Consider the following 14119-nt stretch of genomic DNA (forward strand, 5'->3'; position numbering starts at 1 on the left):
ATTTTAGTTCTATAATATGCAGTTTATTGAATGAAATGGTTTATTTGTTTCCATTTAGAAGTACAAGATGTTGCTTATTTAGTTCTTGATACCGACACAGTAGGCCTTACCGTCATCGAGGTTGTCACAGACGTGCTTACCAGAGCTGTGGAGACCAGCATTCCAAGAGTAGAGTTGAGCGGAGGTGATGCCGTTTCTCTTAGCGAAGGGTTCACACCATGAGTCGCTGGACTTAACAGTGGAGTACTTGTTACAGGTGGAGATGATGTGTCTAACAGCGTTGGAAGGAGCGCTGGCGGGAGTGGAGCTCCAGTTATCACCAGGGCGAGATTGAGTGGCCTTACCAGAGGTCTTCTTGGTGGTGGTGGTGGTCTTCTTGGTGGTCTTCTTGGTGGTCTTCTTGCTAGACTTCTTGGTGGTCTTCTTGTTAGACTTCTTGGTGGTCTTCTTGTTAGACTTCTTGGTGGTCTTCTTGGCCTTCTTAGCAGAAGCAATCTTCTTCTTAGCGAGAGCTAACTTGCTACCAGTGAGACCCTTGGTCTTGTAGAACCAGTTTCTCTTGGAGAGCTTGGTGTTGAGCTTGACACAGAACTTTTCACCTTCAGTGAGAGCACCACAGTCAATGTTCTTGACAGGGGCGTTCCACTTGTAGAAATCTTGGACGGAAGCATTGTGGGCTTCAGCAACAGACTTGCAGGTGTCACCAGGCTTAGCTAAATAATTAATGCAAATGTAAGTATATATGACTTATTTCGATATATATGAATATTTACCAACATATTCCTTAGCACAAGGGATTTGAGGGAGAGCAGAGACAGCGGTGGCAAGAGCAAGAGCGGTAGCAGCGACGGTGAACTTCATTTTTATTAAAGTGAGAGGAATGGGATGGTTTTGTAGAGAAGGATTGGGTTGAGTGAAGAAAAAAAAACACAAGGGGAAATTAAGTCCTTTTATATGAAAGAAACAATTATCTTGCACCACATGCAATTATCTTTGTGCCCACTTGGATCTCATTACTTTTTGAATAACCGCTTTTTTACTGTGACACATTAATAAATTATGTTAATCACACATACTGTTTTCCTTATTCGACTGAACAACCGGTTGTTTTTTCTTTTTTTATATATAAGCTTTAGTACACATTTTTGACAATTCTTGTACCTCTTGAAAAAAGTGGTTACAATTTCTTTGTTTACAATATCTGATCGCAATAGACTTGGTTCGAGTCCAGACCATTGTTGGCCTAGGCAGTAAAATGAGTTGCATAAAACGAGTTTAAATCAGAACAGAGGTATTTCATTTTCCTTAATTGGAAAAGACAAGCGTGCATTTGATTGAATTTGACTCTCAAGCAAAAAGCTCTTTCTGCTATTTTGAGATCAAATGAACATTTATCCTTAAGGAAAGACTATTAAATTTTCTCATAGCATTAGTAGTAACGATACTGCTCAAGCTGTAAAGGAGGTTATACGGTAAAAGATTGCGATTTAAGATGTAAAAATGAAGTATTTGGAATAATAGGAAGCCTTGAGTATCACCCCATTACACGTTATATCGATACAGAAAAACGTCTAAAATTTATTGTTGTCATTGCTCTCAGGAGTAATTTCCAAGAAATCTGGCTTGGCTTTTATTCTACAATGTATCCTTGTCACACGTGTATTTATTAAAGCTTGTTTTTGTTGGACATCTTTTGCGCATAATATGATGATCAATTATAGCTTCTTATAGGGATTGACTAAATTACAGTACCAAAACCCAAATCCCTCGCTTGTATTTCTAAATACATCAAGTCATCGTCATCGGGCTTGACCTTTTAGTATGATATTGTTCAATAAGACAGACGTCTGAGTTCATCTCGACTTGATAAAAACGCATTGTAAGTACTTGTCTTTTTCAAAAAGATAAGCAAACCACTAAAAAAGCATAGACTCGATTTTTTTAATAAAAAAATACCCAACTCGCGTCTTGAAAATTAATAAGATCAGACCATTAAAGGGTAAGGCCTCTCGAAGATAACCTGCCCAAAGTGGCTGGACGGAACCTCAGAATAGAGTAGCACGTTCCTCAAAGGTGGTCGGCATTATCAAAAGCGATCATAAATTAAACTGCGATTCCGCTACCCTGAATAAAGCAAGTGAGACTCAAATTTCTCTCTCTCTCTCTCTTTCCAGTGCAACTAACAAAGGCAAATAGTGCTTCTACTCTCAATTTGCTGAACTTCCGAAACGCCACTCACTTTTTTGAGTGTGAAATTAAATTATCCAGAAAAAGGAGACTATTTTGAAGCTAATTTACCTAGCTTTATGAAAACAAGTTGTTCATCTTCTAAAAAATATGCTGATCAACTTCTGTTCAAAACGATTGTAAAAGTAAGCTTAATATGGCTCTGCATCTAAAGCTTAGGAATCAATTTGTTCTTGTTTCCCTAAAGCTTACGAGTTGTAAAATAGTGTGCATCTCCCTTATACTATACGATTTACAATTTTAAAACTATCTATAACATAAAGAGCAACATGGGTTTTGTGTACATCTTTTTGATTTATATGCTTCTGAAATAAAGAAAAAGACATCACAAAATACGGGACTCGGTTTACTTTACAGCAAACAGCAAACTCTGTATTTGAGAAGTATTTCTTAGTGTTAACTCAGTTGTTCGTTGACAGAACTAATGTTATGACTAGAGTAGTATTGGACCATGAATTTACCGTCGTCAACGACATTGAATATATGAAGAATTACGATAGACGTTGATTAATTCAACTCAATAAGTAAAGCAGTTCATTTTGATACGGTCCAAATATTAGACTACACCAGTGGGATTAACAGTCAGTTCGACACCACACCTTTCTTTTTCATTAGAAAAATTGGTTCTATGCTTTTTCGGTATTTGCTTGTCGTTTTTTAAAAAAAGAGTAGATATATATAGCTGCAATGTAGCATAAACGGCAATAAATTTTAATACATATGCCCTACCGTCTATTGAACATTTTGGTATTTAGACCTACAAAGTACATTGTTTTCTCTGTTTATACACTTCATAAATCTTATCATTAAGCCATCATTGATAAACTGATAACTATACTTAGAAGATATATGAAAAATTAAGAGAGCCTATCTAGGTATGATCTTAAAAGAAATGGAGCCTTGAGTATTGTACTCCTGTGCTCAATCTGTGTAACTCTTTCATACTAATTCAGGCACGCTCCATAGACTGAGTTTAAGTGCACGTTTTGCTGTCTAAATCACAAATTAAAGTCTTCGAATCACGGAAGATTCTAAAAATATTTTATTCTCTTTCGTGCCACTTTTCTTCAGTCCAATTACTTTAGGCATGAAGCTATCAACGTCATGCTGCCAAGATTCTCTGTTTTATGACCTTGTTCTACTCTAACGATTTGAATAGTATATGAGCTTACTCGTGATGTCAAATAAAGATTAGAAGTATATTGTTCAATGACTATTCATCCCTTGATAGTCTATTTGCAAAAGAAAGTATAATTTGTCTTGGAATACAAAATACAATTAACGGTGCCTCTTTTTTTTTTTTGTTCTCTTTACTATTCACTTTCGTAATGCTGTTTAACGTACTAGTGTGCATCATCACATACTTAAATGATGGATCGTAGAGATTTAAGCAAGTAATCTAAAAGAAATAGACCTGAACAGTTCACTGTTTATCGATACATGTTTCTTTCCTGTCATAGCTTATCACTAAACCTTTTTGTCTTCATTTTTAAAGCAATAAATAATAACAATGCTATTGTATACTACTCTTTAAGATGACGTAGTTTATTTATTTTCATATATATATATATTGTTCAATGTAGACAAAGATTGAGTTAGAAGATACTGAAAAAGACGCTAAGACTATGGTTGAATTATTGAAAAGTTTAAAAATTGAATATATACTTCTTGTCATAAAAAGTTGCTTATTGCTTTTCTTTTCTTTTGATATACAGTGTATTATCATGTACAAATATGTTTATAATATATCTCAATCTCTTTTTCTAACGAAAAAATGGCATACCTCGAGTAAGGAATTATTTTATAAAACGTATTCATTTCAATCTATTTGAGCAAGGTAATTATGAGAGTTTAACTATAAACCACCCTTTTTGGTCTTAAGGCTGTTGTGAGATGAAGAGAGAATAGATATAAAATAAGAGAAAGGGTAAGAACACAGAGAAAGTCCGTTAGAACTTGTATAGGCTTTTATTTCCCCCAAAAGAAATATGATCATTTTCAATTGCTATAAAATGTCGAGATATTTATACTTTTTCTTCTCGGTCAAAATATTGTTTTGGGGTTAGCTTCTTGACTACGTATTGATTTGTTAGGTCAGGAGCAATCATGAGAAATGCCTTTAGATGAAGTTGTCAGCTCAGCCAATAGTGCATGATCTGACCTGAACTTGAATAAACTATTACATATTTGTCAAATGCCAATGCTAATGTGTTTGTCAGCTCTAACTGTCACTTTATGAGGGCCATTGATGTGATGATCTGACATTAAATAAGTCTTCAATTACATACTGTTGTGATGTAAGAGAGAAGATAAAAACAAAGAAGTCGATTAGAACTTGTATAGGTTTATTATCCAAAAATATATATGTCTGTCGTTTTCTAGCTCTTCATTCTCTAGATATTTATACATGAAGAGATGTCGGAGTAAGTAGTAGTAGAGTTCATGCAAATGACTGAGTCTCTATTATCATAGACTACTTTGATGTGATGATCTGACATTAAATAAGTCTTCATTTACATACTAAAATATATCATAATCAATTTACATCAGAAATAGACATTGTGATGTTTGGGTTGTGAATGAAGATATAATAGAAGATAGAAAGAAAACAAAGAAATACAGTGAGACTGTTCAGTACTTCTTTATTACAAAAATAAATTGATTGTTGTCTAAAATATATCTTTTCCAGGTTGTCTTTTATACTACCTGATTTATTGACTAATTATGATTACTGATTATTGATTACTTAACACCTTGACAGCGTGTGCCTGGGAATTGATTATATAAATTCTCCTTTAATTCTCCTTGTTACCTAAAAGGTACAATTATGGTTTCCTTATTTGTAAATATCCATATTATCCCAGTTATCGTTATTTACTGTCATTATACAGTGCTTACTTTATATTTATAATGTATAGTGCTATAAGTGATTATTCATTTATATGATGAAAGATTATTTATTATATTTTGTATTGAAAGTGCTCAGATCACCACAGACATAAAAGAATCTCTTGTACTGAATAAGACAATGTATCTTTTAATAGATCAAGACTTATAACCGAAATCCATAATTTACATTATTTAATTAATTTAAAGTAGTCTATGATAATAGAGACTCAGTCATTTGCATGAACTCTACTACTACTTACTCCGACATCTCTTCATGTATAAATACCTAGAGAATGAAGAGCTAGAAAACGACAGACATATATATTTTTGGATAATAAACCTATACAAGTTCTAATCGACTTCTTTGTTTTTATCTTCTCTCTTACATCACAACAGCTGCTTCAAGAGTTATATTCCACATTTTAATTATTTATCTTTACTATTACTTTTTTTTCAGAAAAAAAAGTGGAGAGATGGCCGAGTTGGTCTAAGGCGTCACGTTAAGGTCGTGATCTCTTCGGAGGCGTGGGTTCAAATCCCACTCTCTTCACTTTTGCATCAAAAGGATTAACTGCTTTTAAAAAGCTGGTTGATTCTCTCCCAAGATATTTACAAATTCACATATTTAAACAACGAAAGTAGACTTTTATACCTGAAATATCCTGATGTCTTTCTTCTCTCGATCAACAGGAATTCTTGACTAAAGTAAGAATAACATGTAATTTCTCTACCAGATCTATAGATGTGTCATCAAGCTCTGAAGTTTTGCACCAAAATCAATTGGAGAAATCGTCAAAGTGTTATTGTTTAGAAAACACAAGTCAACCTAGTTACCTTATTGTTTTTTATCACCCTTTTTTTAAACATTCAGGGACGCAAAAAGCTCAATGTTATTTTGTTGCTTTAGTTAAAGAACCATTTATGGGCTCATGTATGGACTGATTAAACTGCTCGAATAAAGAAGATGACCGTTTATTAACTTAAATTTAAATGAAGTTATCAACGAATAGCAGTTGATGTTATGCAAAATCATATTACATGACGTTTTTGAGTCAACGTGGAAAGACCAAAAGATAAGTTTGTTATAAGCAGCACTTTTTTTGGATTTGTGCTTTATCTGAAGAACACTTCTAAGAAAAAACAACAGCAGCAGCTTTTGTTCTTGAGCGATCAAATATAAGAACCGTGTGGTATGCTTTGTTAATAAAGAATAAATGGTTGCAAACTTTACATTAAAGCAAAGGTTTTCACCTCACAAGTTTACTTTATAATTCATACTATGCCCATTCAATCACAAATAAGCAAAACTAAGTACATGATGCTCGGGATGAGCACAAGGATATCTTATTATTATACTACAAGTATAATTAAATTAAGGACTTACAACACATTGCTCAAAAGAAAGCCATGGTGTTGCAATCAGGCTATACTATTATTAGTATCCTATTTATACTTTGCTCGATTAATGTTCAGAGACAGGACTTGCATCGCTTCTGAGCATTTGATTTATATGCATTCAAAGAGATGCTGCCTTCAGCTGAATCTTACATTCTATTGTATAGATCTCAAGACATACTCCTTATGCATGCATAAAAGCAGGTGTGATTTCTAGTCATTATTTAGTTTTTATTTGATCCTTTTAATATGACACAAACTTGTCAAACTACTTGGCACTAGTGAACTCTTTTTTTTTGGGTCTACTTGATATGCCAAGACTCTACATGACAGTCAAAAAAATGATCAAGAGCATAAATGATTTCCATAAAAGTCTATTTTGAATGATATAATATTGTAATTGTGCATTTGTTCGTTCGGATGCAACAAGGAGAAGAGAAACTAACAAAATAATAATACTAATAATAGACATTTTTAATGATTGATTGTACATGTGTAACATTTTTCTGTACATATACGAGGTAAAGAAGTTAATGCGGTTAAAAGAAAGATAGGTCGTGTTGTTTTCTATAAATAAATTTACTTTTGAATATGTTTGACAAGCCATGTTTATTCTTATGTCATACAGAAGCGGGATTACCAACTGTGCCACACTTGATAGAAGTGGAGGAAAATCGTTTTATACATTGTTGCCGATCTAAAAAAAAACTTTTGTTGTCGATCAAACAATTTTTGGAATTTGGTGTTTTGACAGAAGGAAGCTTTAGAAACAATAGCTGGACATGAACCTTTTTTTTTTTTTTTTTTTTTTTGGTTTTTGTTTTGGGCAAGTGGCTGTAAGGTATGGTTTCTCGGCGCACAAACTCCATGATATGTAGCTTCCACAAAAAAAAAAAAAAAAAAAAAAAAAACTTATAAATAAATCGCATGTTTTATTTCATTTTCTACCTTTTTTCTTATTATATAAACATCCATACAATGACACGCTCTATTACACCAACATTAGAAGAAACCACTCTCCATGAAGATTTCACAAATTACAATAAGAAATCAAAGCGCCATGGCCATGGCAAAGATGTTCTTGACTCTAACAACGTTCGACAAGTGGCTGGTTGTTTACCTTTGGACATAAAAAATCGTCGGGTGTTACTCATTTCAAGCAGAAAAATAGAAGGTGCTTGGGTCTTGGTAAGTAAAATTGAATGAATCGTGTCTATACTCATTTGTAATCTTTAGCCTAAAGGTGGTTGGGAAGAAGATGAGACACAAAAGCATGCTGCTCAGCGCGAAACTTGGGAAGAAGCTGGTATCAAAGGCACGATCACAAAACATCTTGGTATATTCGAAGAGCGTACACACAAAAAAAAGCATTTGAAAGCTCATCACTGGATATTCGAGATGGAGATTGAGGAAATTGCAAAGAAATTTCCCGAAAAGAAGAAGCGAGACAGAAGATGGTTTACTTTTGAAGAATCTATCATTGCAACACAAGACCATCGATACATTCAAGAAGCGATTCTCAAATCAAGTCTGAACCCTGCTAATTTTCCTCTCTCTGATCCTCCTTCCCCAAGAAACTCTATTGAAAAAAGCACAAAACCTACCACTGAAATGACAGGAAATGCTCCTGTTCGACGTAAATCGCTTTTGAATTCAATCAAATCTGTATTTCATTAAACCTATTTATTTTTAGTCTCTTTTTTCTTTTATTGGAATATTCTTATGCAGTGTATGATATCAAACTGAAATATAAGGGTAACACACAAACAAGGGCCATAATTCAGTTCGGTGCTCGCAAGTTCCGAATTGACGTTGTCTCTTTGTTCTTAATGAAAATCACTAGAAAGATTCCAATCCTTCCATTTTGTTGTTCATGGTTGTACAGATGGTATCTCCACTTGAATAAGTTAAAGTGATCATTACTGCCATAGAATGTCAATCCTATGTTTTATGCAAGTTTTATTAATGACTATCAAGTAGTATGGGTATCTAAGATTCCTTTCCGAGATCTATATATACATACATCTTAATGTGATTAGGAACGTCTTTTTTTTTTTTATATATACGTATATTTTATTTATTTACAGATGGACCAAAAGACATAAAGTGCCCATTGTATGTGTAAGAAATGTTTGTCCAATTCTATTTAGAACTGTTCATATCATGATGAATGAAAATCTCAGGTACAGTTACTTCATTCTTTTGATGTTGTCTACCATTCATTAATTCATCCCTCTCTTTCTCTGCCTTTTCTGCATCAAAGGAGCCGATGTTTGGTTGAGGTGTAGGGAAAATATGATAGATAGCAATACCCATGATAATAACCACATAAGCAAAAGGATACATAATAGTGATATGGTAGCCAAATAGCCCAATACCAAAAATCAAGCCATAAAAGTTAGAAGTTAACAAGGATAGGTTGTACAAAACTGCGCTTCCCAGTCGAAACATGACTGGAGCCAGAGAGTACAATATAAACATACAGACAGTGTATACCATGACCATACCAACTGCTTCAGGATTGCTTGAGAAAGCAGCAAATTCATTGCGTTCCAAAATCATCAACTGAACAAAATTGATAAACATTGCAAAGAAAGTAAACATACCAATGACTTCATACAAAGGATGTTTACGAGCCATGAATTCTTCGCCGACATTAGAGAAGCCATAAAGAGTGGCACCCAAAAGACAAAACAGATCGCCCTTCACTGCATCAACAGCAGCATAGTCCTTTCCTTCTATTACATCACTTGCAATCAGCATGCCCATGCCACCTAGCGCAATAGCCACACCTAAGCATTGAAGCCAACGATAACGTATTTTCATCAAGAAAAAAGACAAGATCATACATACAGGCGTACTCCAACAATTCAATAACATGGCAGATAAAAGAGAAGTGTATTGATACGCTTTCACTACAAAATAGTTGCCCTCCACATCAATGAGCCCTAAAATAAAATAATAGATGCCTCTTCTCCAAAACTGCAAAAGCCAACCACGAATGCCTCTTTTATAAATGGCATAACTGTTGTATGCTAAAGCTAAAGCAGCACTATATAGAATAATCAGTCTATTTTTTGCTTGTTTGTTTTGATGTGCTTACTATACTAAAAATGTTTGTGTAGTAGGAGCAGAGAAATTATAAGCGTTGTTTAATTTGGTAGTTGTTACATTAGTGCCTGTGATGCACAACGAAAGTACTGCTTGTTTTTGTAAACAGTTAATTATATCTTATTTTATTTAAGCTTGCTTACATTGGCCCAAAATAAGTACTTTGTAAAACCGAGGATCTTTTAGGAAAGCAATTCGATCTCTCCATGCTTTTTTAGGTGTTTCCTCCATTTAAAGAATGAAAGAAAGAAAGAAAGAAAAAAAAAAGAAGAGAGAGAGAGAGAGAGAAAACTCCTCACCTTCAAATGGATCAGATCAGAAACAAGCATAGAAGGACAAGAACGTAAAGAAAACTATTGTGTCGCAACAAATTTTTTTTTTAATTTTTTACATTATATCAATTTTTTTTTTTTCAAGTCATTTATTTAACAAGTTTTGATATAGAATGGGGATCAGTTTGTACATAGAGGAAAATGTGAATTATAATATATTAAGAACGTGTATAAAATATGTGTGTGTGAGTGTGTGATTGTTAAAAGAAGATTATACAAGAATTTTTTTTTGAGTGTGAGTGTGTGCATATTACGTGTGTATGATTTAATCCCAACCAAGCAAACGAGAGAGAGAGAGAGAAAAGAAGATAGTGTGAAAAATAGAGAGGAAAAATTTTTTCTCTATTTTTTTTTTTTTTTTGCTTTTGTTTTCTAAGGCTTACGGAATTCTGTAAGCACAGGATATATAGCTTGGAAGGCTTGATAGATTTCTTCACGGACCTTGGCACCTGTCAAGACAATCTTACCAGATACAAAGATTAACAACACGATTTTTGGCTTCACCATACGATAGATAAGACCAGGGAACAATTCAGGTTCGTACTAAACAAGAAAAAATATGAGTAAAAAAAAAAAGAAACGCGTTTCATTATTACTTACAGAACTAAAGTGACCATGGGAGTAAGCCAAGCCTTCAAGACGAATAGGAAATTTGACGTCGCAAGAACCCACGATATTCTGAATCTTGAAATCGGTGAATTTTGCCTGAAAGCCTAGCTTTTGGATGATACGAGCGTATTTACGAGCAGCCAATTTAGAGTCATCCTCAGATTTGGCACCTGTCACGACCATCTTACCAGAAGCAAAGATCAATGCAGTAGTCTTTGGATCACGAATACGCATAATAACAGCTGCGAAACGCTATGTGTGGTTTAATACACAAAAGTTCCACTAACATCCCATGTGTGTGTTAATATTACCTTTGGATTGTACTCTGCATTACGAGCATGAAGAGCGATTGTTTTGAGATCCAAACGACAATCCAAATTAACAGTGGCAACAATATTTCTATTATCATTAGACATGTTCTCTCCCACCACAATTATTGTGCACTTACTGTAAAGTAGGTGTGATACCTGCCACAGCATGAGGATTTGCTTCCCTACTAGGCGTAGGAGCATCATTGGGAGCTGGCGTAGTAGGAAGTGCAAATGGAGTTGAATTATGAAGTGGAGTAGGAATCGAAGGTGTCTGCATAGCAGGCGTGGTCATGGAAGGCGTAGCAATATTAAAACCAGACATTCTTATATACTTGGAGAGAATATGAAAACAGAAAGTGACTATTGATTCTTTTTATTACAATTGAGGTTTGTGTTTTTTCTGTGTGTCTTTCGTTCTATGTTCTTTTTCTTTTCTTTTCTTTACTTCTTTTTTTTAAATATCTTTCTTTCCTTCTTGCTGTAAGTGTTGAGAGAGAAAAAAAAGAGAGAAAAAAAATTTGCTAGTATAAGAAAGTGTAGAAAAGCGGATTAAAAGGTGAAAAAATAAAATTTTTTTCGCAGTTTTGTTCGGATTACGTCTCCTTTTTATAGTTTTTTTCAAATTCAATACCAGTTGTGACTGTCACCTGACACACCAATTACATTTGAGTCATTTTTTAGTATTTTTTTTTCAACCCTTGTACTGTTTTATTTTTCTTTGTTATTCTTTATCTAAATTTGTGTACATTTCCTTCCCCCCTCCCTTTCTCTCTTCTTTTCTTTTTTCTTTCATTTATTTTGATTGTTCTATGTAAACTATTGTTCTTCTCTTGAATTCAAGGATATTTACTTGACATTTCATGAACGGGGTATGAGTAAGGAATGAGAGATAAAAAGAAAGCTAGAGTCCTTTTTTTTTTTTTTTTTACTTCTCCCCTTTAAACGATGCTAGGAGAATAAAAAAGAATGAGTCTAATTGGCTTGATTTAAATTTAAATAATCTTTCTTTGGCAAGTGATACAAATTATCTATTCTACGTTTTTTTTAGCATGCTATTGTTTTATTCTCTACTTTGGTCTTATCCTCATTGTTTTCAAAAGAGAGATGTATGTGTGTGTGTGTATGTATGTATGTGGTTATCAGCGTGGGAGGTCCTTTTCTTTATCTTCTTTGTATTTATATAAACAATAACAAAATCACATGAAATAAGATGCTATAAGGAGTTTTCTACTCTATATATCACCCTGTAAAAAAAAAAAGACAGCAAATCTCTCTCTCTCTCTTTTTCTCCTTATAACCTCTTACAACAAGTATGGGTTTTCTCAGGCACCAGCAAGTAACACAAGTGCGGGTGATGGTGGTTGTTGGTGTTTGAAATGAAATCATCCTGAGCTATTTTGTACAATCTCCTTACCCTCTTTCTTATGAATGCAGGTGGTCTATCTTCAAAGAAGTATGGTTGTACAAACTATATGTTTGAACATGATGATTGCCTAAGAACAAGGTGCTTGGCATGATAGAATACTTGGCTTTCACTCATGACAATGGTACTTGTTGTCTTGTGAATTTATCTGCCTTTTTTTTTGGACAAAGTAAAAAAATGCCATCTTTTGTTTATCATAAAGAGGAAAAGAAGGAGAGAAAAGAGGGAGGGAAAAAAAAAAAGAGAGAGAGAGAGAGAGAGAGAGAAACGAAGAGGCTAAACGAGTCTTTTTTTTTTTTTTTTTTTTTTTTTTTTTTTTGAAAATAAACAAAGAAAGAAGGTTACGTTCCGAACAATATTTGTAGTCATACGTATGGCAGAATGGTTCAATGACATTATGTGTATATATACGCAGTTTTGTTTATGACTGAACTAAACCATTCTCTCAAAAGGCACTATTTAGTTGAAAAAGAAACGCACACTTGAATAAGGAAACAACAAACAACCATCATGAAAAAGCTGCTGTATCACTTGAATACTACACCTATAAAATAAGCTTTATTACACCTTGATTCGTTTTCACCTCCCTTCTACTTTTTATTTCAAAATGGCTAACGGTCGAGACTCTATTCAAGCCATCTTTATCAAACAAACCGAAACAAGACACGATCCCAAAGCCTATACTGCTTATCGTATTGACGTACAAGCAGCTGTACGACAATGGCATATCTGGAAACGATATTCAGACTTTATCAAACTGCATGAACAACTCTCCCATACATTCCCTCATAATCCAGTACCCGCTCATCTACCTCAGAAACGTATCTTCCCACCTACTTTTAACTCACTGGAGCGTATTGAAGACCGTCGCCAAGGTCTAGAAGACTATTTGCGCACCATTCAAAGTTGCCGTGATGATCGTTGGCGTAAAACAGATATTTGGTATCACTTTCTTGCCTTACCAGAGAACGAACCAAAGGCAACATCAGCAGAAGGATTGACGTTTGGTTCTTGGCTGGATGAATATGATGAGCTCTTGACGATCTCAAGAGAAATCAGGTCGTTGATTAACAGTCGAAACGCGCATCAAAGTCAGCATGAAGTATCGGATGCGATGCAGTGTGAATTTAAGGCCAAAAAGGGGTTGGCGACACTGACTGCACGTTTGGCTATCCTTGAATCAAGTTTGATGGATGATGGTCATGTACAGTTTTTAGCTGAGGGAGAAGAGAGAAGGAGAGAAGATAAACTGAATCGTTTGAAAGTAGAACGTGATGTGTTGCAGCAGTTGGTCAGTGCTACACGTCAAGATGCTCATAAAAAGAAAAAACCAGCACCGCCACCACCATCATCTGTGGCAACCGCTCATTATGGCGATATTGGATTTGATACCAATCATCAAGTACAGCGTGCTGTCACAACAACAACAAGTCTGGACGCTAAACCTAAAATTGGCACAGGAAGAGCATTTGGTTCTGCACTTTTGGAGCAACAACAAAAGAAGAAAATGCTTGAAGAAACGGAGTTTACAAAAGGACTGGACAACAAGGAATTACTGAACTATCAAACACAAGTCATGAAAGACCAAGATTTGCATATTGAACAATTCAGTGAAATTCTAAGCCGCCAAAAAGAATTAGGCATTGCTATTAATCATGAATTAGAAAACCAGATCAGTATTTTGGAAAGCCTTGATGTTCAAGTCGATAATACACAAACAAAGCTTGCTTTTGCTAACAAGAAGCTGGCAAAGATCAAATAATGTGACTGTTGAAAAATAAAAAAAAAAGCTTTATGAAAAA

At 34.5% G+C, this 14119-nt stretch overlaps 5 protein-coding genes and 1 non-coding gene across 6 annotated transcripts; 3 read left to right on the top strand and 3 right to left on the bottom strand.

Moving 5' to 3' along the window:
* Window position 1: 1 nt before the first annotated feature.
* B0P05DRAFT_530555 (uncharacterized protein) lies at window positions 2-918 on the bottom strand. Its single transcript, XM_051576873.1, is given in 3 exon segments — window positions 2-453; window positions 466-713; window positions 774-918. 3 exon segments carry the CDS (start codon window positions 859-861, stop codon window positions 79-81), a joined length of 711 nt encoding a protein of 236 aa, XP_051437502.1. The 5' UTR covers window positions 862-918; the 3' UTR covers window positions 2-78.
* A 4685-nt stretch (window positions 919-5603) lies between these two features.
* Window positions 5604-5686, top strand: B0P05DRAFT_t23. Its single transcript has one exon. It is a non-coding gene; the product is annotated as a tRNA-Leu (tRNA).
* A 1733-nt stretch (window positions 5687-7419) lies between these two features.
* On the top strand, window positions 7420-8237 carry B0P05DRAFT_530563 (NUDIX hydrolase domain-like protein). Its single transcript, XM_051576874.1, has 2 exons — window positions 7420-7719; window positions 7768-8237. Exons 1-2 carry the CDS (start codon window positions 7459-7461, stop codon window positions 8206-8208), a joined length of 702 nt encoding a protein of 233 aa, XP_051437503.1. The 5' UTR covers window positions 7420-7458; the 3' UTR covers window positions 8209-8237.
* Window positions 8238-8589: 352 nt separating this feature from the next.
* B0P05DRAFT_505387 (solute carrier family 35 member SLC35F1/F2/F6) lies at window positions 8590-9909 on the bottom strand. Its single transcript, XM_051575510.1, has 3 exons — window positions 9786-9909; window positions 9635-9734; window positions 8590-9583 (listed from the first exon to the last, which is right to left on the bottom strand). Exons 1-3 carry the CDS (start codon window positions 9871-9873, stop codon window positions 8674-8676), a joined length of 1098 nt encoding a protein of 365 aa, XP_051437504.1. The 5' UTR covers window positions 9874-9909; the 3' UTR covers window positions 8590-8673.
* A 437-nt stretch (window positions 9910-10346) lies between these two features.
* B0P05DRAFT_464764 (TATA-box-binding protein) lies at window positions 10347-11216 on the bottom strand (the record flags this gene model as incomplete). The annotated part of the gene is made up of 4 exons (XM_051574231.1): window positions 10347-10517; window positions 10575-10835; window positions 10895-10982; window positions 11032-11216. The coding sequence occupies 4 exons, from the start codon at window positions 11214-11216 to the stop codon at window positions 10347-10349; spliced, it is 705 nt and encodes a 234-aa protein (XP_051437505.1).
* Window positions 11217-12639: 1423 nt separating this feature from the next.
* Window positions 12640-14119, top strand: B0P05DRAFT_530572 (Phox homologous domain-containing protein; the record flags this gene model as incomplete). Its single annotated transcript, XM_051576875.1, has 2 exons — window positions 12640-12718; window positions 12770-14119. A coding segment is annotated over exon 2 (782 nt), but the record flags the coding sequence as incomplete, so codon positions are not given.

This window comes from Gilbertella persicaria, assembly GCF_025201335.1.
Source record: "Gilbertella persicaria strain CBS 190.32 chromosome Unknown B0P05scaffold_8, whole genome shotgun sequence".
Lineage (NCBI taxonomy): Eukaryota > Fungi > Mucoromycota > Mucoromycetes > Mucorales > Choanephoraceae > Gilbertella > Gilbertella persicaria.

What these genes read in the sequence shown, in the direction of transcription:
- B0P05DRAFT_530555 (XM_051576873.1), bottom strand. Translation starts at nt 861, where the DNA reads ATGAAGTTCACCGTCGCTGCTACCGCTCTTGCTCTTGCCACCGCTGTC. An exon ending in TTGTGCTAAGGAATATGTTG is followed by an intron (nt 714 to 773) that starts GTAAATATTCAT and finishes TTAATTATTTAG; the next exon opens with CTAAGCCTGGTGACACCTGC.
- B0P05DRAFT_530563 (XM_051576874.1), top strand. Translation starts at nt 7,459, where the DNA reads ATGTTTTATTTCATTTTCTACCTTTTTTCTTATTATATAAACATCCAT. An exon ending in TAGAAGGTGCTTGGGTCTTG is followed by an intron (nt 7,720 to 7,767) that starts GTAAGTAAAATT and finishes TGTAATCTTTAG; the next exon opens with CCTAAAGGTGGTTGGGAAGA.
- B0P05DRAFT_505387 (XM_051575510.1), bottom strand. Translation starts at nt 9,873, where the DNA reads ATGGAGGAAACACCTAAAAAAGCATGGAGAGATCGAATTGCTTTCCTA. An exon ending in AGTACTTATTTTGGGCCAAT is followed by an intron (nt 9,735 to 9,785) that starts GTAAGCAAGCTT and finishes TACAAAAACAAG; the next exon opens with CAGTACTTTCGTTGTGCATC. An exon ending in ACACAAACATTTTTAGTATA is followed by an intron (nt 9,584 to 9,634) that starts GTAAGCACATCA and finishes TATTCTATATAG; the next exon opens with TGCTGCTTTAGCTTTAGCAT.